This window comes from Anopheles nili, chromosome X (assembly GCF_943737925.1).
Source record: "Anopheles nili chromosome X, idAnoNiliSN_F5_01, whole genome shotgun sequence".
In the NCBI taxonomy this organism is placed as follows: Eukaryota; Metazoa; Arthropoda; class Insecta; order Diptera; family Culicidae; genus Anopheles; species Anopheles nili.
The window spans coordinates 11,027,966-11,052,231 of NC_071293.1; the positions used below are offsets into that span (position 1 = coordinate 11,027,966).

General features: G+C 49.3%; 2 protein-coding genes across 2 annotated transcripts in view; both read left to right on the plus strand.

The window, feature by feature from the left end:
- Positions 1-1,773: 1,773 nt before the first annotated feature.
- LOC128729331 (protein deltex) lies at positions 1,774-3,952 on the plus strand. The gene is made up of 3 exons (XM_053823004.1): positions 1,774-3,387; positions 3,454-3,596; positions 3,652-3,952. Exons 1-3 carry the CDS (start codon positions 1,774-1,776, stop codon positions 3,950-3,952), a joined length of 2,058 nt encoding a protein of 685 aa, XP_053678979.1.
- A 10,180-nt stretch (positions 3,953-14,132) lies between these two features.
- The window catches only part of LOC128728965 (uncharacterized), a 30,219-nt gene continuing 20,085 nt past the window's right edge, over positions 14,133-24,266 (plus strand). The window contains exons 1-2 of the mRNA XM_053822615.1: positions 14,133-14,255; positions 23,972-24,222. Of these exons, the coding sequence (XP_053678590.1) occupies positions 14,196-14,255; positions 23,972-24,222 (311 nt within the window). The 5' untranslated portion in view covers positions 14,133-14,195. The remainder of the gene's footprint in view (positions 14,256-23,971; positions 24,223-24,266) is intronic.

Consider the following 24,266-nt stretch of genomic DNA (forward strand, 5'->3'; position numbering starts at 1 on the left):
TCAATTCATAAAAAAATAATGAAATTATATTCTACTGAAATAAAATTAAATGCAGTATAAAATGTAATCTGGAATTAAAAATTTTTACGTCACCAAAAACATTAAAGCTATTATGGAATCTCATAATTATTGGATAGCACGTGAATCTTTGGAATTCCATAAATACTTGGATCAGCCACATGACGCACTGATGTTAGCTGCATTTTTTTAACAATCGGTTGTTGTTTAACTAGGAATATTGATATTGCTTACAACATTGTCACGATTTTACAAGCGACATAAATTACAGCCATATTAAGTCAAAAATTAGCTGCTTCGCGTTTGACAGATGACCAAATTCAAAAATGTATCACGGAATGTTCATTTCTTGAGAGAGAGCCTCTCATCTTTACAGCACTTTCAACATGAGATCTAAAAAACACGCACACAATTCGCTTTTTTCAGGCGTTGTCAATCAAAGGCGTGTAAAGAAGTGTAGTTACAAAACTTTACGAGTGTAGTTGTGTTGAAGTGAACACTCTAGGAATGATGGTGAACCCACTTAATGTATATGATTTCAATGATGTTTGCTCAAATTTTCGTCATTTAAATCATTTGAATTAGTTTTTTATGAACTTGTGTGTGCATTGAAAATTTAATTCATCCAAGCGTGCATTTAACATAACAATTACTAGATGGATTATAATATTACAAATTTTTCATTCAATAATTCACTTCATCTCTGTGCATTCTGAGCGCCCAAGTAGGCGGCCTTTCAATGTGTGCTGATGCTGCGAGCCTGTCGCGCATAGCATCTCCGCGCTTGCGAGCGCGTGTATGCGTAGGAGGCTTAGAAATGCCATGTGTGCTAATGTTGGTGAACAACATTGGTTAGTGCAGATGCAGCATAATTGCCTCAATAGGAGTGCTGAAGATAATCGTCTGCATTCAGTGGGAACGAGCTCGGTAAGGACGTGAAAGTAAAATTGCTTCTCTACGTGCCACGAAGCGTCGCTATCTTTGCGTGCAGTGTGAAAGAAGCTAGTTTTTTTTCCCAGGAATGGTTGCGATAGTGATAGAAGGTGATCTCGACAACGCGGTTGAGATGTTCTGGTAATTTTCCACGCAGTGCAAGGTAATAAAGGCGCGGATTTGTTATGCATCAATCAGACGGATAAATGTGATCGTATAACGCGTAATTGGTTAGATCGCTCTACAGTGCACGCTTAACTCCACGCCGAGCAATACGATCGCATTATAGCGAGATATTACCGATGCTCCGCAACACAGCAATCAACCACTTACATCAAAACCTGTCCACTTCAGCGACATCTACTTTCAACAGCATAAAATTGCTGAGCATGGCAAAACAAACTCGGCGTTAAACAACCACTTGCTGCCATTTTCCTGCTATGATTGACGGTTTTCAGTGCGCTTCAATTTATTCGTACAAGAGTGCAGTTTTGAAAAGCCTGACAGCAGAGCCTCTTCAAACAAGTGTAGTTTGAAATGCTGGGCCCGAAAATGGTGACACGACTTGATGGGATGCTGCTTGATCACCACCACAAGTAATGGTTTCCTTGCATTGATTGCACGCGGCAGCTGGGTTGGGCTGTTTGGGCAGAGCTGGTTCAGAAATAGTTCAGCACGCATCATACATTGCAAAGAGAAGCGATAATGCCACAGGAAAAGCCGTTTTCCCGTATGTTCTAGCGAAAACGAAGGGGACGAAAATCACCAGCCCATGATTGGCGAGAGTGTGCAGCTCCAAAAGGGTTTCAAACAAGCCACGCAATGTCACCACCATCACACCGTGTGGTTGTGTGGGAGCATGAAGCACCAGCTGTACGAAGCTGGCTGCCATACAGCCCAGCCGTAACGCAGCTACTTGAGCGAGCATATGGCAAGAATCTGACGCGAGTCCTGCTCAAGGATGCGGATCCATCGCTCGCCCTGTACGAGGTGAACCTGGTGCAGATGCAGCAGTCGGTGTCCGGTGCGAGTAGCGTGAAAAACGTCGCCGTCCGTCGTTGCCTGTACCCTGCCAGCTCACCAGCAGCCTTAGGGATCAAGTGGGAATGGCAGAGTGTTCTTGGCAAGGGCGGCTGGAATCGCTATCCCCTCGACATTCAGTCACTGATCGAGCAAGCCTGGTCGAATGGTGAACCGATGATCGATCTGGAGGAAACCGCGGTGGGCAAACCGTACCTGATCGATTTCACCTGCATGACATACCTCAACAAGTCAAACGGTACAGTGAATCACGTTCGCCGGAAGAAGCAGGCCCCGTATCCTTTGCTGAAGGTCGCGCTCCCTACGGACGCTATCGCCTGCCAGCCTATGGGCCAGAGTTCAGGTCAGGCTCAGCCTGCGCGGAGTAGTACGCATGCTGGAGCGACGAGCCGATCGCATCGCAACACCTGCCACCAGCTGCCGGATGCAGGATACATGCAGCAACAACCGCAGCAACCGCAACAGCAGGGAAAGCTCACGCAGATACTCAGCAACATCTTTGGCAGCAAGTCACAGCACACTCAGCAACTCACTGATTATCCCCAACAACAGCAGCAGCAGCAGCAACAGCAACAACCGCAGCCATCGCTTGTGTTGAAGACAACACCAGGCCCATCAACCTCTGCGATAGGATCACAGCACACGTCTATCAACGGCCAGCAGTGCCACCAAGTCGCTAGCCAGCAATCAATCCAACATAACCGCTTTGGAATGTCCTCAGGATCTCGGTCTGCGCAACTCCATCACTGTATGGTACCAGGGTTGGAGACGATGCGATCATTGCAGTTGGAGCAATCGGTGTCTTCCCACCGGCAACAGTTCAGCGGAGGCGGCAGTGACGCAGCGAGTAGTCATAAAGGACGACGACCAAGCGTTGACACCGTTTCCACGTACTTGAGCCACGAAAGCCAAACCAGCAGCCGGCACCATCTTGATTCGTCTGAGTTCGATGTGCTCAACTGCTCCATGGGGAGTGATGAGGTGTTCATGCCAAGTAGTTTAGGTCAAACCGGCAGCCAGGATCAACCCAGACACTCGTGTGTTCAACGACCACCGGAACCTGCACATCCCGATGACGTCCGGCAGCAGCATGAGGCTCTGGTACGTGGAGCTCATGGACCAGATCCATTCTCGCCTCTATTGCCACTGGCCCATGCATCCAGTGACACGCTGGAGATAGTCGGGATGACGCGAGAGTCGAAAGCGATTGCCAAATTTGTCCACGTAGCTGATCCGCCACGCTGGCCCCATGCTCAGCCTTGTCCGATGTGTTTGGAGGAGTTGCGTCCGGGCAAGCAGAAGGTTAATGTGGCGCTGACGCGGTGCAAACATCTGATGCATCTGGACTGTCTGAACATGCTGCTGGTCAAGCAGCGTCGAGCTGCCTCACAGAAGGTGAGAGAAATGGTAGAGCTGCAGGTGATTTTGACCTCTATTAACTCGCATTGTGCTTTGTTCCAGAATTACTATATTGAATGTCCCACCTGCATGTCGGTGTACGGAGTGAAGTTCGGAAACCAGCCCGTGGGGAGCATGTCTTGGCAGCTACTACCTGGTGGCCTGCCAGGATATCCGCAGACAGGGATCTACGAAATCACTTACAAGTATGTATGCGCCCTTGTTAGACATGATGCCCTCTTACCATCGCTACTGTTGCAGCATTAGTTCAGGTGTGCAAGGACCTCGTCATCCCAACCCAGGGCTGGCCTTTTTTGCGGTTGGGTTTCCGCGCCGTTGCTATTTGCCAAACACCACGCTCGGTGCGAAGATCCTCTACTACCTGAGAGTGGCATTCTACCGTGGTCTGCTGTTCACGATTGGCCGTTCGGCGACTACCGGCATCGAGGATGTGGTGCTGTGGACTAGCGTCGAGCACAAGACTCAGATATCGATGTATCCCGATCCGCAGTACCTCGAACGCTGCTTGCAACAGCTGGTCCATCTGGGTGTTGCAGACTGAGCCACTGTCGATATTAGACAGAGGTTGTTAGTCAGCTATTAGTGCGGATATGTTTAGCAAAGCGAGACTAATCGAAGCCATTTATTCGCATTTATTGAAAGTCTACAGCATAAACACAGCGCATTTTTTTATCAAATTAGGACGACCAAATGGTTAGGTCAAGTAAACATAAATCGTATCGGGATATTCGCATATATTCGATATTAGTTTCACATACATTATGACATTATCATTCATTTGCGTCGAGATTGAACAATTAGAATAGTTAAATAATTAGCAAAAATATTTTTGCTTAATATTCTTGCATAATGTCGAACCACGGATGGTAAAGTCTCTAAAAGAGCCAATGTCGGTAATACGTTCGCTTAGTTGAAAAGAACAGTTTGACGGTGTCAAATTAACGTATACACGTTCCTACTCGTTAATTTCCTATAGTCATGATAGTCCACGGCCTAACTTCCACGATTCGTTGACTCGAAAACATTGCAAAATTATTTCGCTATCATGCATGAAGCAAAGCACATAGCTTTGCCAACGAAAACCCACTGTTATGCATGCATATAAAGGTTTTTGGTTGGTTTTTTAGCTCGTCTAGGATTATTTGCAATGCAATACTTTACTGTATATTCGAGGAATAGTGTTTAAAGAACGCATGCTGACAACATCTCATTGTTGATCCTTATACCTAGTTCGGTTATTATTGGCTATACGGCTGGCATTATCATAGTGCGAATGGTTAATTATTGCATTTAAATTTAAATGCTCCAATTTTCCGTCATGTTTCGTTTTTATTTGTAACGTATCGAATAAGAAGCATCTATCACAGGTGCTTGATTTAATGGCAACAAGCAAATATTCGTTTTAATGTGAATCCGTATCTTCCGAGTCTTAGAAAGTAATACATTTGTTTTGTGCTTCGAATCTTGCTACTTGCTACCAAGAGATAATTAGAAACTAGTTACAGAATGCAGACAAACACGTAGAACAAACATTATGTCAAGTGAACGAAGTGTCAAACATCCCGGAAGGATTTAGGGTGCAATTAGAATACGCTATACGATTTTACAAAGCTGCTTTTCTCCGACGAGGAGTCATGACATACTCATTCATACTCATTCATAGTATAATTTATACTCCCGCAACGCATGAGCATGCTGCTACTGTCCTATTTCATAGTTTTATTCCACATATAATTACAAACCAGTATTTGATATTGAATAATGTGATAAAAAGGCAATTATTCATTCACACCGGATAGTATATCCAGGTCGTTCGGTATTTTTACGGTGTAGTAAATCAGCGCTTTAAAACACCCATTGCCATTTATCGTAGGAAAGAGATGTAGTTTAAGCTAGCAATCGAGTTCCATAATGATCTTTTTTTGAAAGTTACTGCTCTGGTAAATATTGCTCTTCCATAGAACTTGACTGTACTGGCGTCTTCCAAGCTAATGTTTTCGTATCTTACATTATTATAACTTATGTTCCTTTCTACACGTACATCGTTTTAAGCCCTACGATTCTGTCTGCTTTCGTTTAGAGAACGTCATTTTTTGCATTCAAAAACGATTCGTATAACCTCAGGGTAGTTCGGTAGATAATTGCAAAAGTAAAGTGACAAAAGCGAGAAGCATACGTATAGAGGTCATGTTTATCTGAATGTGCAGGATAGTAATTTTTTAAATCGATATATTTTCATGCTTGTTTCTACTCGTTACACTAGAGAAGCGTTACGTTGATTATGAGTAATCGATTCGAAATAAAAACAAGACGTTTATTTTACGAAACATCTGCGGCGCTATGATCTATGTACAAATAGATTCAAATGTAAAAAATTTGTCTAATGGTAGAAAGAATCGTGTTAAAAGAAACATGCCTTCCGGGCTCGTAAGCCGAGACGTTTCTAGGAAGTTCTCCAAAGCAGCCCAGAATACACACAAATATAGATACACTGCTCTACTAAACAGTGAGCCGTTCTACCTCTAGTTACAAGCACCCACTGTGCGTGCACTCTAGCCACCTCTCTAGACACCTGATACACGCCTATTCCAGATAAAGGTGCCGTTTGCATTTCTAGCAGGAAAACCGACTCTTTGGACGCATTTCGGAAGGCGAATGGCGCCGCAGGAGAGATCAGATCGCCAGAGTCGCCATCATCGCGTAGGTGCGTACGCCCAAACCAGTGATGAAGTGACGTTTGCACTCCCGCTTATGTTCGGTCCGGAAGCAGTTGTTCGGGGGAGAAGCGTGTTTGTTCCACTAGGCGAGTGGTTTTCATCCGCTGCTTAATAACGGCAGCAACAGGGCTGAGAACACGCGTGTGGAAGATGCGCATCCTCCGCGAAGCAGCAAGATCTAGGGCGTCGCATTCTGCCCCCTCTCCCCCTCCCCCTTCGCCACCCACCACACCATCTCAACCCCCTTGAGGTAGGGGTGCGTTTTGCGATTCGCAATGAAACGCGCACCCTGTTCGCGGGTGTTGGGCAGCGCATGCTGGGTGAGTGGGAACGGAAACCGCCCGAGAACTGCAAGATAGTGTTTCAGCTTGCCCTTACACACTGAACGGTTGGGGAAGGGAAGGGTGCGTGGTTGCATAAGGGTGGCAGGAGGGTCTCGCGAGGAAAGTGAAGTTATTGTGCCAACTGGGCGAACTATAATACCGTTTAAAGGCTGGCTCCTGCAGCCCTCATGGAACGGAGCGAGATGGAACCAGCCGTCGAGAACGAAGATGGAGATGCAAAGGGCTCAGTTCAGCGTGAGCAAGAGAAAGAGAGAGAAAGAGAGAGAGTGTGTATGTGACATCAAGCCAAACGAGAGCGAGAGAGAACGAGAGGAGGCACGAGAAGGAACCGCGGTGATAGAGGAAAAGTGATCGAGAGCGAAAACGTGCCTTTTTTGTCTCAACGCCGTCGCTAGGGCATGCGCGGGTGGTTAGGGCCGGTAGTAGGGGTCTGAGGCATCGCCATCACCATTTGTTCCAGCTCCGTGGGCCTGGTGGCATTCCACCCTCTATCAGTCGTATGACGGCCGCTTTTCACTGCTGCACGAAGCGCTATAGCGAAATCCCATCCAGGGCGGCAGGTTCCTGGCCTGGCGTAAGCGGGAAGTGTCTCGGTATCTTGTGTCATTATCTGTCCCGGTGTGGAGAGGTCACCACACTGGATCACCAACTTCTGTTATCCCGGCAAAGGTGGCGTTTGATGAGGCATTAAATCGGTGTGTACGCGTGAAAATCGCTCGGACGCTGAAGAAGTGAATTGAGGGTAGGCGTGAAGGTGGTGGGGGAGGGAAGGAAAGTGACCGGGGGTAGGAGAGGGCCGGGGGTGAGTGATTAGTGGAAGAGACAGGCGTAGTGGATGCGGAATGTTGTGACCACATCGTGGACATCTGCAGCAGAGTGCAAAATTCAAATGAAAGACCTCCAAAAAATGAATCAGTGCGCCTCATCTGTGCTGTGACGGTGTTCTTCACCTCATCTGCTACGAGTGTCCTCATGAGTGTTTGAGAAATAGGCAAGTTCGATCAGTCATTCTCAACAATCAAACTATCTACCGTAATACAACTCGTAATCGGTGACTTCACGCATCTGGAGACCTATTTTTGGACGTGCTTTTACGGACGTTGAAGATAGTGTGTCTAGCTAGTATTGTTTCTCGTAATAGTGCGCCATAGTGCGGTGACCTTCTGAAAAAGCATTAAAGGCACCAAAAAAAAGCGCCCCCAAAACAGCACCCCTACCAGTGGAGATATATCTCGCAGGTATCATCACCAGCGCGAGTACTGCTGGCCGTTTGTGGAGCGCAGCGTTAACATGATACACTGTTCCGCGGTAAACTGATACCAGACGTGCAGAGGACAGCTGTGGTTGCTCGAGAAACGAGACGCAACCCCGTGCGTGCTCAGGTTGGCTCCAGGGAAGGCCTACCGGCGTCCATCAGGTGAGTAACGCGCCCCAAAAACCCGTCCGACGATGTTGCAAATGCGAGGTACACCTGCAGAGGTAAACCAAACACCTCTAGGTGGGGATCTAGATCACGCATGCGCACCGTTTGTCAGGAAAGTGATTACGGGATTGAATTACGGCGAGGGAGGAACGAGTTTTCACGCACACAGTGTGCCAATCTAATCGCACACATACAGCACGCTTTCACATCCGCTGACTTTCTGGAGCACCAACATCGCATCAGGACACGCATTGTCTCAGCTCTCTGCTTGGGTTTTTTTTTGGCGAACATCAGAAGTTCCGACCAAAGTATCGACATCGCGATTGTTTCGACATCAGTCGACCTCGAAGGCGGGTTTAGCCTCGAGAATTATGACCCCACCCATTATTGCTCACCATGCAACCATCTTCACGAACCGGACATGCTGCTTGGGTCAGAACCACGGGTCATGCCTCGTCAGGTCGGTACTATTCCGTTCTCAGCATTGTGGCGCAGATCCCATTGCAGATTGGTGGAACACCCGGAATAGGGCTCCAACGCCTTTGGAGGCGCATTAACTTTCGCACGCCGTGACCCTGATGTAGTCGCACCCTTGTCGTGTGCACTCGCGCTGAACACTCGCGCTGGAGATCGAAGGTGTGTGTTCCTTCGTTTAGGCTAGTTTAATACGGGTCTGCATACGTGAGTAATGCAAGCATGCGCATGGATGGGTATGTCTAGAATGAGATGCATTATAATGCAACCCGACAAAAGGTGTCTGTGTGTTTTCGATGGGGAAAAAATGTCACACTCCTCTAATGCTCTATGGAGCTCTTTTTTGATGAGTTGTCAATCGGAACTATTGTGCGGAGCATACACCGATTTTGTGCTAACACTCTCTGCTTACTCAATCCAGCTAGTCTTTCAGTAAAACACACGCAAGCGACCTTGTCTATTCCATCTTAAACCGATAAAGGTACCTCAAACGCTAGTCCTCTGACAAGGCTACAAACCCCTGTCAAACCGTGTGAGAAATTCGCGTAATCTCTGGCCCCGGAGCAGACGGTACCTGATCGCTTGTCACCGGCCCATAATTGAGGTGCCATTTTTATGTTTTTTTTTGCAAAATTACCCTCTTATTGCCTTCAGACCCTCCGCCTAGCCGAGAAGCCCAATACGTGCCTGTCTCGCAACAACTTGTTAAAATGTAACAAAACAACAGCAGGCGAGCAAAAGAAAAAAAATAAAACCAAAGACGCCATAATTATGCGCCCCATCCGGCGAGAGATGGTGCCGTATTTCGACAAATGCATTATTCATCGCCCGCACGGTGCAACATGGCTGCAAGGTGGTTCGGTTTTTCCCGACGCTAAAGATAGACATTGCCGGTGGCCGGCCTTTTACGTGCAGTCCACCCCAAACATGGGCAAACCCTCGGCGATGGATGGCTGCCTGGTCGCTTCCACCCCGGTTGCCATCTACGGAAGGGCGCAATATGCGATCGTGCATGAGAGCGACACCACGCGGAGCCTGTCTAGTTGAAGCGAGGGCCTTTTCGAAGCGCAGGTAATCCGATTTCACCCGTCCGGGCAACGGCTTACGTTTGGGTTCGTTCGGAAGGATAAAGGACGCTCGTGGTTGGGTTGGGATGTAGGCGTAATGCTATGGTAATAAATTGCCCGCCAGAGGATCGAGTCACCCTTGAGGAAATGCGCTTCTAAAGCCTCCGAGAACCGGACCAAAGCCTGATAGATAGGGTCGCTGCTAGGGTTGACATAGATGCACGGTGTTTACTGTTCTCGACGCTGTTTGGTTAAAGCCTTTAAAAGCTTATATTATCTAACTTCCCATAGCACCTTCTGGAGGCGAGTTATCTCACAACATTGCTTTGGCATTGGAACCTCCAAATAACCCTTTATAACAGGCTAGGTGAAAGGAACTACAAGCTCTTTTCGTAACACATGGTGGCTCGTAAAACTTCCAATCACTTGTTGTTAAAAGTATTTAGCGATCATAAAGAATTCTTATTTAGCAGCTCATTAAATGCGACACTTTGTCCAACAGAATCTTATCACTTGGATGAGCAAATTAAATTCCCTTGGTCGGTCTCAGCTCCCGATTTTGTCTCGTGGCTAGTTCGAGCCGGTTCCATAGCAAGCAAACAACTCGTCAAGATGTCTCCAATGCCAACAAAGCCTCAAAGCGGGTAACAAAGCTGTAACTGTCAACCGTTTGCCGCAACAATGTCATTTCGCGTGCAGTCGAGCGCCTTTTGCATGGAAGCAGGAGAATAATGCGCCATCGACTCCCGAGGCACGTGTGCGGCGTTGTAACATACAACCGGAACAGCCTGACCGGGATGTACGGGATGTTATTTAGAAAAAAATATACCCCTCATCAAACCAAACGCCGCTAGCTTGTGGTTTTGGCTTGATGAAGCTGGTCGGGTGGAGAATTGCTAGCGTGTAGCCCGTTGTTTGGGGGTCGTACTCTTTCAGGTGGTACGCCTTATTTTACGCGCAGACAGATCGATAATTGACCGCCCTTGTACGTTGTTTGATAGCCCGTTTTCGATCACACAGGCTGGGTGAGGCTCAAAGGAGCTCTAAAAGCAAATTCAACACCCTATATAAATGCTCGATGCCACGTGCCTACAATACACGTGTTTGTAGAGCTCGTCTAATTGACGGATGTAAGAGCAATTTGCAAAACTCCCGGCATCGATCATTCAGCTTCGCTTCTCCCATTCGCCTTGATCGCCTTCGCCACGCGATCACGCCACACGGTTCAAGGATCCCCTGACAGGACGTGCTGAACTGGAACACTGAGTACGCGCATCAAGGACGAAACGATCGGCGATCGGGATTGTTCTAGCTGCCGGTGGACACCTGGAACGGGCTGGAAAGCTGTTGCATAATCCGCACCACAGTTGTGCATCCGTCACGATGCGCCTGCAAAACCTCGCGGCTCGGAGTGACTGTCGCCGTTTCGCCAAAAATGGACATAAACCACAACCCGCGGGTCTGCGAGTGTTCGCCTTGACATCTCAGTTTCGGGAAGCTAAACCGAGCGCAGGGGCGCCGGGGCGCTTTTTATTTGCTTTTTCGTAACGCCAAGCCGCAATAGAAGAGCTGGCGAGGTGGACATGTGCGAAAGGTGCAGCAGTACGGGATGTCCTTCATGTTGGCGATACGTCCACGTCGTCGTCAGGTCGCGTAGACTTCTCCAATTCCGCAGCTCGTTAGCAGAGCAACACCACCAACGGCTAGTCCACCCTCACCCAACGCTAGTGCTCAGGGAATCTACCTGCAGCATAGAAGGTCACCGCAACCGGTGCCATTATGCGGTGGCCTTCGATGGTTCCATCTCCGTGCCATCGCTCCCAGGCTCGGTCTTCACGGACAACAGCTTGCAGCTTCCGGTTGAGAGCGCCACCGAAGCAGGAAGGCATCATTCGCGAGGTTCGCTATCAGGAGTTCCTCCACACCGTCCTATTCCTCGCCAGTTCGACCTTGCACGCGAAAGGGAAAGCGGAACAAACCGGGAGTCCACCGGGGCAACTCTGCAGGATCTCCTGCTGGTCGGTGTTGACCTCCTCCACATCCGGCATCTCCGGTGCAGCCTGCGAACGAGCGTGACCTCCTTCGGGGTGGCTTCGGAGGTCGGACCTGGCGCTCAGCCGCAAACGCAACACCCTTTTTTCTCCCCTTTCCATGGGCCCCCTCCCGCACCCCGCTTGCCCTGCAACAGCATGCGCGCATTAAGCGCAGACCTCATTTGCCCTTATATGGTGCGAATGCCTTAAAAGGGAAGCGGTTCGCCTGAATCGTAATCGGCGGCAGCATCGGACTGCTGCTTGCACTTAGCCGTAGCTGGTTGCCTTTTTTTCTTCTTCTACTTCTTCTTCTTCTTCTTTTCGGTATCTTTTGCCCCCGTCACCCACCCTTCTGCTCACCAGCGTTCCTCGCCTTCCCCACGACGGTGTCTCGACGGTGGAGTTGAAATCGAGCGCCAACCGACCATATGGGACGGCGAATGTAGTGGCGAACGTTTTCGGTGGCACCTTCGCCGGTGGACCCTTGAAAAAGTGACGACCCCCTCCCTTGCAGGCCGCAGGTTCAGGCAGGACGAAAATGCCAATCGCGCGAGGATCGGCGCCGAACATTATCCACTTTGTTTCGTTTCCCCCTCTGTCCTGCCCCCTTCCAATCCCTCTAGGGGATGCTGGGAGGTCTCTTCCCAGTTTGGTGTTGCTTTTGAATGCTGGCCCGTGTTTTGCGTTTTTTTTTCTCTCTCTCTCCGTGTTACTATTATTTTCCTTCCCATTAAGGAAACGCCATCACCATATCGATGAGGCGTGTGGTGATCTGGAGGGGTGGGGGGTGGAAGGGTTGCAATGACAAAAAAGAAGAAGAGAAGCAACAAAAAAATACACACCAACCCCACTGCAGTTGGGTAGTTGGCACAGAAACGCGCCGTGACCTTGTGTTGGCGGCGTCTTTTTTTTCTCATTTGCACCCTCTTTGCATGCTTTGTTAGGGTTGATTGGGGTTGTTGAAGTTGTTGGTGTTGTTTGCCCAGCACGAGCGGCCGGCCACACATCTGCCACGAGCCTGGTTTGGCGTGAATTCGCTAATCTGGTCAAGTGGACCGGGCCGCACTTGTTTGAACGCTTATTTGGGCCGCAATTCCGTGCGACGTAAACAAAGAGCTGTCAAAACGGATGAAGGCCAGCTGTATTTATGCTCAGTGTTAGAATTGAGATAGGGAGATTCACGAAACTGTTGATCCTGCGCCATCTGATCCATGGATCATAAATGAGCGTTTAATTCTAAGTCCTATTGGGCTCTGAAAGGTAGCGAAAGCTGTCTTGTGTGTGAGTGACAAATTCTTCCAAGTGTTCTATTGCTAGTGACACATTACGAAATAAACAATGGAAAGGGAACGGAAAAGCTTAATCGACAACATTCAACAGCCGAGCTGATTCATCCTTATTTCTCCCACCCTTCTGCCATATCACATTCCTACCCCCACTTCCCATCACATTCCTACCCAACACCTCCACCCTCATGGGTAAACCTTTCTTCTACAGTCCTGCTTATCGCACGGGCACGATCCAAGCCAACTTCACCCCCACCCTCGAGGGCACCGCCGGTTTTGGGCAGCCCGCGACCAACCGAGGTCGTACCCCTCTCCATCCTTTCGACCTACCACCCTCACTCCCTCTGTAGAGCCCTCGGCGCAGGCTCTCGATCGCCACGATGGGCTCGAGCCCAACAGCACCCGGTCAGTATTGCAGTTGCAGCCTTATCCGACGGACGATGAGCCACGAGCAGCAGCGGCCACCGACTTTCGCTTTCGTTTACGGATGCGTCTGAGCAGAAGAACTCGAAGATAGGCATCTCTCATTGGCAGGAACAAAGGGCCCTGTTTTTGGATGGCTTTCAGTTGAACGTGTGTGTGTGCGCGCGTGTGTGTGTGAAGCGAAGTGCTCGAGAGTGCGAAACGATCGTTTGGACCTATCGCAACACTTGCTGCGCCGGCATTTAGGCAACAAGCGAGGTGACGATCGTGTGAAGTGAACTGTTATTTATTTGTTTTTTGTTTGTTCTGTTTTGGAGATAAAATTCTTCATTCTTAAACCGTATAAATGTAGGATTACGCCGGTGTACACTAGTTATGTTGCTTTTTTTCTATTGATGTGTGCCTCGTGATTATGTTTTACGTTACGCCAGTAATAGACCGTAGTGCTTTACATTAATTTCTGCTACACTTTTATAAGTTCAGTGCGAAAACTCTATCGCAACGTTGCTTTGTGGGCTCGCGTGCAGATATATAAACTTGCAAGTGATTTTGAAATAACTCCGTTTATTTACATAAATCGACTTACAACGGGCTAATTTGAATAATCTTCGCTAAGGGTATGCTAAGCGATTACGCTTTACTTTTATGTTCTAATTTCACATAAATCCATCATATTAATTAGCAACAACAAAAAACGAGAGCAATGTAACTCTTGTTAGTTTTCCAAAGTTTGTCTGTCAAAGTTTGATTGACTCCCAAATAAAAAACTCACCTCAGGACGCCCCGAATGCAGATAAACTTCACGTTTATTCACGCTTGTCAACCCGTTGTCATCCCCAGGGCCACCAGGCATCGCGCAGCGGACGACGATCAATCGACAAAACGATCAACAATCAAAATTATTCACGCGCAGGCGTGCCGCATAAACGCTATTAATTATACCGGCAACACCTACCCAGCAGCAGCAGCAGTTTTTCGCCCTTTCCAGCGTCCGGCAAGCCGCCGTTCATCGCCACCATGGAGTTCGCCAGTGTCGACCTGTCGACGATCTCCGACGAGGACCTGCTGCGGAAAATGGTAAGTGAATCTCGAATGCACTAAAACACTCGATAAAGCACGAGGCTTTCCAGTATCGAATCAGCACAAACGTGCTGCTGTATGTGCTGGTTGGCAAGCTATTGTTTGTAAGGGGTTTGCAGCACCCAGCAGGAAGAGAATAACGGTCTAGAAATTGTGCTGATGCACGCACAAATCTCCTATCGCTCCTCAAACGCGAAGGCACGCGCGATGACTCAGTGCGTTGGGATCCGGTTGGGCCCTTTGTGATGTAACGTTCCGCCCGGGAATGGAATCCGTATCAAGGTTGCCTGCGAGAAAGCACCCTAAACCTCGCACGAGATGAGTCAGGCCGAGAAGACCCTCAACGGTTGGGTTAAACACCACACGAACCCGACCAGATGGAGTTCCATTTTCTTTTATTACCGCCGGTTTGATTTATTGATCCAAAAATGATAATTAAATCGTACATGGTGGGCGATAAATTCTGGTCGCCTGGCGCATTCGGAGCATCGGGCGGCTTGTCTGTTTATGGGCAGATCATCTTTTGCCGTGAAGCTCCTTAACCGAGCCTCGGGGCAGGTTTCTCTGCAAGGGCGCTTTATATATATTTTTTTTGCACCCGCACGGCGAAGGAAAGCAACGCGAAATATGGTCACCGATCGAACCGATATGATTTCAAGTCCCGGGGCGGTTTATGCACGTCACCGGCGCTATGCTTGGCGCATGGAGCATATAAATTGCACCGCGATGAGATGGGAAAGAAATAGTGATGGCGAAATGGCGACTTCTCGTGCTTAAAGGCCGCTCCGACTTGGCATCACCCTTTGCTCTCGCTTACGTTCGCTCTCTTTCTCTCTCTCTCTCACTCTCGGAGTCTGCGGTACGTGTTATGCGTAAGAAGTCGACCGTGGGCCCGTAGGAAGCTCGGAAGTAGCATTTCCTTTTACGGAAACGAAGTTAACCTTCCAGTCAATTAATGCGGCACACAAAAGGATGTGTGCTTGTCAGCCCCAGGGAGGAAGGGAGAGAAAGAGAGAGAGAGAGGGAGGGTAGAGTGGTTAGGCAAAAAGGGGTGGCGGGACAAGCCGAAGGTTAGCGTCGCGATCGCGAGCACCCGCGATCGAAGGGTGTGCGAAATGTGTGCGAAAGGCAAAAAAATATATGCAAAAAAAAGGGCATCCAACATGCGCGCGCGCGCGTGTTCATTATGGATTCATGATCTGTGTCACGTCCCTGCGAGGCTGGTGGGCCTAGCGCTGCGGTAACAGGCGGGATGGTGCTTTGGCACCGATGGAGATCTCGAGTGTTCGAGCAGTGGCCACAAATGGAGCTGCTGTCAAGCTGCACGATGAACTTTTGCCGCGCCGAAGCACGCTACCGAACCAGCCGTTGGTTTGGGTGAAAAAGTAACGATAGCATCGCGTTGTATCAGCAAGATCTTGGAGGTTTTTTCATGAGGGAACACCGGGGTGGTTATTGAGATTTTATGGCAGTAAAAAGTATTTAACTCCAGCCGTTGCGCTTGACTTAGCGATTATGGTTCATAAATGAAGCCTTTCGCTACGGCGCAACATGTGGTCCGTAGCTGCACTTTACCATTTCACCCACCATCCAAAATGGCGTCATCAGTGACCGCACCAGTTGCTCCAGTTCCAACGTCCGGTACACGCAGACTGTGCGAGACGAATCGAAATATAAAACACATGCGACGCGATCTTTCCGCGGCCATTCATGGAATATGCCATATATAGATCAACCCTCTCGCGCCCGTTTCGTTGTGCTGGATGAACGGGAGGGGGGCAGTGAGGGTAGGATTCGGGGAGGTGACGCCGATTTGGCCAATTTGGGGGTAACTTTATTGCCGGCCCACATGGCGAGATTTCGCCCCGGTTGGGGTGCCATCGAACCGGTTGATTTGGGTTGCTGATATTGGCGGAACAAATAGACATAGCGTGTGGTACCTTTTTGGGGCCTTTTCGAGGCTTGGCGTGCTTTGTGAGGCATCACTTTTTCGTTCTTAAGCGTTTCAGCTCGCGTGAGCTGCTTTTGGGACGGGCTCAGATAGCCGAACAAGCTGCCGGGTTATCAGAAGGCGGGTTCGTCGCTTTTGCTAGCGCGTTGAAGTCTTTCGTACCATTCGCGCTCGCGAAGCCTATGGGTGATTTATGGCGCTCATTACAACGCCGTTCTCTTGTCGTTTCGTTTGATGAATGTGCTACCAAAGAAATTCCGCCCGTATAATGCAGGGTAAAAACACTTCACCTTCGCTACGGTGGCGTTGGCACCCCTTAATTGATGTCGCACCGATCGTATGCGATGTTTTTCGCTCGCACCCACGGCTTGCCAGGTCAACTCTCACCTGTTCCGGAAACCACCAACCTGGCCACCCGCACCAACCGAGGGTGACTTCATCCGTGGGGTCACACTCGCGGTTCTAGTCCTGCCTCCACCAGACCAGGGCCAGCTAGCGCGTAGGAGTCCCAAACGAGTCGCTACTCCGGCGGAAAACACGCCACGGTGGGTGGGTATTTTAAACTGCATGGCGTCATAGCCATCACCGATTCCGGCCAGCTCGAGAAGGAACCCGGGGTCGGCCCACACGACGTGATGGGGCGCGAAAAATAAACATCGCACCGGCAACAGCGTTGCTTGTGGGGCAATAGGGACGAATCGGCGCTTTCTCGTCTGCTGTCGGTACGGTTCTATTCTGGCGTGCTTTATTGACCGCAGTTTGGAGGTGCTGTTTATGTTTGCTTCCGTAAGTGGCGTTTGCAGGAAGATGAGCAGGGTATACCTGGGTTGAGCCTTCCAAATACAGCTGGAGGTCCTCAAAACAACAGCCTGACTGTTCGTCGCTGGGGGGTTTTGAATTCTGAAATCACAAGACTTTTTTTGGGGGAGATAATAAAAGTTAACATCATTTCGAATATGTTCAGTGGCAAAATATGGCTTCTGTAGTAAAATTTATAGGTGTTATTTCTAATTTTTTTTTCTAACATCTGTCAGGATTGCTTGTAGGTATCTTAATCGTGTACAATTTATTATTAAAATCAATCGAGTGATTGTGACGCCTCTACGGGTTTCCAGGACTTCTGCCCGTTTATTAAAATAATCTAAAATCACAAACATCATCACAGAGCCGATTTCGGGGGTCTTTCAAATAATCTACTTCCAAACACATCGACAAATGTCGATCTTTTCGTGAAACCATAAAAGCATACCCTCTTAACCACAAAAATGAACAAAAAAAAAAGCCTTCATCAACTCGCATGAATCATGCTGCAACCGCGCCAAGACCATCGGTTCGCCTTTTCGTGACCTTTGCTTGCTTTCTTTCTTTTCTGTGTGAGTGACATTCTTCAAGAGCCCTTTCAGGCTAGCACGTATGCTGCAGTTGCTCATATCGAAAGTTTAATGCTCGGAGTGGGAAAAAAAAAGCTAAAGCGAAAAGAAGAATGCATTAAGCGCACGCGCACACACACATGCACTTCGTTTCTCTCTGTAAGATGCGCTGCACATGGGAACAAATTCGTGGCAGGGCGTCCGAAGAGTACAGGGAGGATTACGCGATAAAACGGAACCGAAAAGCATAAGCAACGCATTCCTCTCCCCGGGCTGCTGATTATGCTCGATCCGGTGGGCTTTTCTTAGCCTCGGCCGGGCACCGAGGTATCCCTTCCCGTGGCGATAGAACGAGAACGCGCACACGGTACCGGTATTTAAGCCGTAGTCTGTTCTGCTACACGTTCGCCAACGAGCTTTAACGGGGCCCCCAGCAGCCAGCAGTCGAAACGGAACGGGGTCTCACGCATCAATACCTCAATGCCGATCCTGCCGATAGAGAATTGAATCATCAACCGGGCGATAACAATATATTAATTTGTTCGCCCTCCGCACCGGTACCGTTAATGAGATGCGATCCGTTTGGCTCGTTCGGGGTGTTCACTGGCGCTGGTAAAAAAAATGGCTTTTGCTCCGAAAACGGCAACCAGACCGGTGGCAGACCGGTGCGAGACGAAGCTGCCACATGTGACCGGAACCGGCGTTGGCGAGACGTGAGATGACCGCAGTTCACAGGTCGACCGATCTGATCGATTAGCATTAGCATAAATTCATGATGCGAGCGCTTTTTGGGTGGTTTTTGGGCACAAAATCGTGCAGTTTCAATAGGGGAAGCGATCGCAGACAGATTTCCGAGTTCTACGAACACCTCGAATGGCTGATGATGCGTAGAAACGTGATCGGTGAGGGTTAATCATTGCCTGCCCACACGACGGGGGTTGGTAAAAACGCACCCCGTTGGGCAGGATTGACAGTGATACATATATTGTTTTTTTTTTGGGAAATGATCACGGATTGTTTGACAGCTGCAATGACATTTTCCTTCTGTCTATGGGCTGTTTTTTTGGAGCCTTTTTGCCCTCAAATTGATCAAACTGTGTTGAATGGAGGGTGGCTTGAGCGTCGAGGGGAAGTGGAGTGTGGTCGAGGGTGGGGTTCTAGTCCAAAAACGGCAAGACAAACCAATCATACCATTTGGCTGCATTTATGGTCAGATGATCGAGAGAGCGATCGCGACGCGTGGGAGCCGTCCAGTGACGGGTGGCCGCGACTGGAGGCGTTGGAATATTACTATTATTCCACCAGGCGCTCTCTCTCTTGCTCTCGCTCTCGTGCACGCTTGTGTGCTCTCTCACTCGCCGGTTGGGACCCATGCAGCCTCACTAATGACCCGTCAACGCTCAACACCCCATCGCTACCGCAGACCTTGGCCATCGCAACACTCGCTCAACACCCTGCAGCAGTACCGATTCCAGCACAGACAGCCTCCCGTTCTCGCTCTCTCTCTCTCTATCTCACACACGCTCTCTCTGGCTTTCCGGTGTTCTGAGAGCCCCCCGAGAGCCAAGATCAGCTCCAGCGCACCAACACGCACGCAACAAGCCTGCAGGAATCGGTCAAACCTTAGCAAACTCTGCAACACGCTCTTCACCATTCCACTTTGGGGTGGTGGGCAGGATCTCTCGAAAACACCCACACGAGACCTGCAACAGACGCCTGTGTACGCCTGCGCATCCACTCCGCTGTGTGAGTGTGTGCGAGCGTTCCACCAGCCGGCGGAGATCCAGCGGATCGAAAACGGGCAAAAGGCGTTGTGTCTCGGTGCAAGAACTTTAGTCCGCCGGAAGACGCAACGCACGCCGAACGGTACGAAGCGTGTTCTCTCAGCCTCGCAGAGCAGAGGCTTTGCAGTTTTCTAAGTTGGTGATTTTTACCGCCCAAGCGATCACGGATTCATTGGGCGACTGTCCTGCCCTGGCAAACGAAGCAACATTCAATCAAAGAACAAAAAAAAAAGCACTCCCGAGCCACCGATCACCAAAACGCCTTCCGAGAGCCTCACCACGGGTGTAGTGACATTGCCCTTCAAAAACATAAAAGGAAAACACGAACCGGGGGAAAAAGTAAAAGATTTCTTACGAGTGTGAACGAAAAAAGTGCGATCGGTACCGTGTGGCTCCTGGTTTGCGGCCAGAGCCCATAAACTCGATCGTGATCGAAAGTGAAGTGAGTGCCTGAGTGAGTGACCGGTGAGCCAGTTTCCACCGGGAGCCCTATAGGGTGGTGGCGAGAGGGGGGGGAGGGGTGAGGGTTTTTTTTGTGAGGAGCGCGGGCTTTTTCTCCGGGGGCAGCCTCGGCGGGAGGAAATAAAAGCGCCACAAAGCGTGTTCCGGCGTGTCGCGTTCGGGAAGAGGCGACCGGTTTTCATCGACCATCGAAGCCTGGAAAGCCCATTTGGGGTGGATCGAGAAAACCAAGAAAAAAAGAAGGTTTGTTATTCGCTTTTTAGTGCTGGTTGCTGATTTCGGGATGGCCAAAGGCCGGCGGGTTTTGAGCACTGTGTGAGACCGGCACGGTTTACCGGCAGAGTGGTAGTTTGCCGTTTTTTCGAAACCCCGGTGGCCATAAACCTGCCGTTCGCTTATCGGTTTGGCGAAAAGTAGTTATATGCACGCGCAGCAGACCGGGCTGGAACCAGTTTCGACTAACGAAAATAAAAACTGAAGCATTTGCATTTTGTGGGGCTCATCATGGTGGGCTTAATTCGAGAGATAAGCCAAAACTGCGAGCTCTTCGGTTGGGCTCTGAGCCGGTTTTCCGGCATAAGAAGAGGAGCGATGCGTTTGCGATCCGATCGGTATGGAAATGATCCACCATCCCTCGAACAAAGGTGACTAAAGTGGTGCAGAACAACAGCGAGAATGCGGGTGTGTTTGAACGCAACAATGCATTGCAGTTTCCGGCTCGCTTTTCTTTATCTTTTCGTTTCCAATCTGATGCTTTCTCAGGCGCGTTTGTGATATGCTGCAGTGCACACGACGCGGGCTCTGACAAGAACAAGCTAGTGTGTGCGAGTTGTGGATAATAGCGGTTTTGTTTGCTTAAAAATGCGCACAGACATCATCTTCTGTTCTAGCCTAATCGCTAACACGCGCGATTCTCATGCCAGGAGACACTTGTTCAAACCCCGCTTAAAACGCTTTTGTGCTAAATCGCTGAGATAAAAATGAAGGCACTATTCTTTTCCGCAATTGCGTCGTTGATTAAATCACGTTTTCATTTCCCATAATATATTTCACTTCCGTATGTTGGCAGTTCATCAACGAAAACGAAGCAAAATGAAAAATTAAAAAGGGACAGAGTGCTTCTGCATAATAGCCCTAAATGTCGACCACCTCCAACAACACCCACGAGGTGGAGAACTATTGCAAAAAAAAAAAACGAAAAATAGAGCGAAAAGAGTCATGTAAATGTAGGAACGAAATAAAATTCTCTACCCCTCCCAGAGAAGTGGGCCGTATTTTGAGTGACGCTTTGTTCTGTGCGAAAAGCGGTTAAAAATTAAATCCACCATAAACGGGGGGCCTTGCTTTTCCGCCCATTCGCAACGGACATGAGCCCAAAATGGTCCGATGGCTCGGCAGTTCATAAAACGCCGCAGGAAATGACGAAACGGCAGCAACCGCGCCCGCTCTGAAGCTTCGGCAGCGGGTCAGATCCTGGGCTTTCTTTTGATGGGTCGGAAGAAAACAAACGTAACACCCCTCCCGCAACCTGTGTGGCCCGCAACATCGGCATCTTGACTATTTGCAGCAGTTCCTCTAGGTCTGGCTCCCTCACCGTGGGCGTGGGGATGTTTATTTTTAGCAGCTGCCCTTCGTGTGAATGAGTTCTGGCTGCGTTTCCCGAGTATAGGAAATAGTGAACGTGTCGGTGGGTAGATGTAGGGTTGGTGGAGGGGCTCTTCCCAACCCATCGGGCGCCAGGTGGGTCCGGAAGCCAATGGAGCTGGCGGTGGGATAATGCGCGGAATGGCAAACATCACCCGCAAGTAGCATTAATCAACAATTATGCCGACTCAGCGCATCCCTCGCCGGTAGGAGGGCTGCAGCTGTTGCTCGGGTGGTCAATGTGGAGGAGATGGGGTCGGGGAAAGGTGAAGCCAGATGGAGCGAGGCGTGGGTGGGCACCTCTATCCTTCCCCGGTGCCTGGCGAACCTCCACCGGCGATAGAATATTCAATTTATTGCACCTCCAGCCAGACGGAACCACGAAGTTGCGTTGATTTGCCGCGTGTATGTGTGCTTCAGGTGGCTATCTTCTCAGATACCGTAACAGCGGGTGTAGCCGTAAACATAATCTCCTCCACCCGCCTTTTTCTGGCCCAAAGAGATCCGACGCGTTCCGGTACGGTCCGGTAGGTCTGGAAAAAGCTCGTGGAAAAAGCAGCTAGACCTAACCGAAGAACGTCGGTGCAACGTCTCTCAGGGGGTCCACGGGCTACGCCTTCATCCGGAAGGGGTGTTCGAGTGAAGGGAAAGTTCGACCAGCGAGCCATGCGAGACCAGTGTTCGGTGTAGATGCCGAACTGTTTCGCACAGCAGCAATAGCTGATAATGCCAGGTGCGAGCGAGTACATAGACTCTAAATGCCTACATAGTGCGCTAACGGCATCATTCGATGGTGGCTACATCCTTTGGTACTTACACGTAGATCTATGCACACACACACCCATACACACAGGAATGACGTTAGTCTTGGCCTCCTTTGAGAGTGGCCTTCCGGACGTCAGGCTTAATGGTTTACATCATTCGCAGCTCGTCTGCTGGACGATTGCCCTTGGGCTCAGGGATGTCTACGACCAACGCCCCAAAGGCGCAGGCGTTAGAAGTTAGTCAGTCAGATTGCCACCAGGGCGTGGTGTACTGAGCTAGAGAGATGAATCAAAACCCGGGGGCGACTTGTTAGCGCTTTGTCTGGAGGTCTAGATGTCACCTTCTAGGTAGAGCGAACCTCTAAAATTCTACCCAGTATTCACACCGGCACGTGGACTTTGATTCTCCAGCTCAAGCTCCAGCTTGAGGCGGTTCAGCGCCAACACATATGGGGACTAGAGAATTAATGACCCGTTTGACATCTCGTGACATCCGGCATCGGTATTGTTCGGTTTGAAGCTCCAAAAAACTCCGTCCATCTGTAACAGATGAATACATTAGCAAGGCTTCCAGCGGGCGTCGTGTAAAGGAAACGAAAAGGATGAAAGCAATCGGTTGATGTTTTAAATTTATCTTGCGGTACAATAAAGCGCACAACCATTTTAGGGTATCCGTGAAGTATCGCGTACGCCTTTTTCGGCACCAGGCGAAGGCGAATTGACCCACACAGCAGGAGATGTGCGTATTTTTTATTTGCGCACGATGCAAAAGTACACCTACAAACGGAGGGGTTTTGCAGTCACCAGTCGGTATTTGAATGGGGACTTTGCAAATGATATCATCTTGCGGTGAGTGAGTAGTCACATCCGGTAACTGGGCGATCTCCAACGGTGTATTCTAATTTGCCCAAACTCGGAACGGGCAACTGCACTGTGGTTGAATAAGCGCATTTAAAAGTAAAGCTTGTATGTAAATGTAGTCCCGTTCACGAGTGTGTTATGTTTTACTCAACTCAAATAGTTGTAAAAACCAGACTGATGATTACACATGTCCCTAATCACGTCTGCCAAACTAATATCTGGACAGCTGGTATCGTTTGGAGTCTGCAACACGCGCCATATGGTGTTCTGCAAAATGGCTGTCACACCAATGGCACCCCATAAAGACGAAGTTGGGGTGAAAATGAGGCAATAAATTCCGCTCCCAAATTGGCATTAAGAGAAACTCGCCATCGAGGACGGGACGGACGATAAGCGGCGATGTCCTTCTTGGTTTCGCGCAACACCAACGTCATTAAACCATTTGGATCGCCATTTTTCCCACCATCAGTATGGGTGTAACGGATGGGGACGTCGTTTAGGGTGGGGATTCGAGTTCGCCAGTTGCTGCGATTGCTTGGATTGGTAATGAAGTTGCATCTCAAAGAGCTGCTGGACCGGCGCAATAGGATTGGCTGAGGTTAGGGGATGTACTTATTTGGGATTGGGTGTGCAGATTGATACAGCCTGCACCGAATGGTTTATGGCACTGTTTGTTACGTCCAACATGTACTCAATGCGATCTAGCATAACTGAGTTAGTATATACGTGGGTTTTGCTTTCGAAGATTAGGTTTTTTGTCTCTAGGTTTGGATGAATATGTTACTCGCTATTTTGTGTCTTCTCGAACATGCACTTGTACTTCTTTTCAACGTTTCACACCCCTTAAACTCCTCATTCTATCGTTTTCCAACTCCAGTGGCAGCAGACAGAGGACTTTACGCGCAAGAAAGAGATCCGTGCGTATATGTACAAGCTGCGCGAGCAGCGGCTGAAGGATTTCTACGCCAGCAACGACAGCAGCCCACCGTACTTCCTGATGGATAACGCCAGCGCGACGTTCGGGCTGAAGAAGGGCACAGTGACGAGCAGTCATGGTGACTCGCTCGTCGATCAGAGCTTCGAGAGCTTCAAGACGAAGGAAATTCGTGACTCCGAGAGCCCAACCAGGTGAGTAAATAGCCTAGTCGATGTCAGAGATCCTGGTACACGTT

Coding starts and splice junctions, on each gene's coding strand:
- LOC128729331 (XM_053823004.1), top strand. CDS start 1,774: ATGTCACCACCATCACACCGTGTGGTTGTGTGGGAGCATGAAGCACCA. Junction 3,388..3,453: donor GTCGAGCTGCCTCACAGAAG/GTGAGAGAAATG, acceptor GCTTTGTTCCAG/AATTACTATATTGAATGTCC. Junction 3,597..3,651: donor ATCTACGAAATCACTTACAA/GTATGTATGCGC, acceptor CTACTGTTGCAG/CATTAGTTCAGGTGTGCAAG.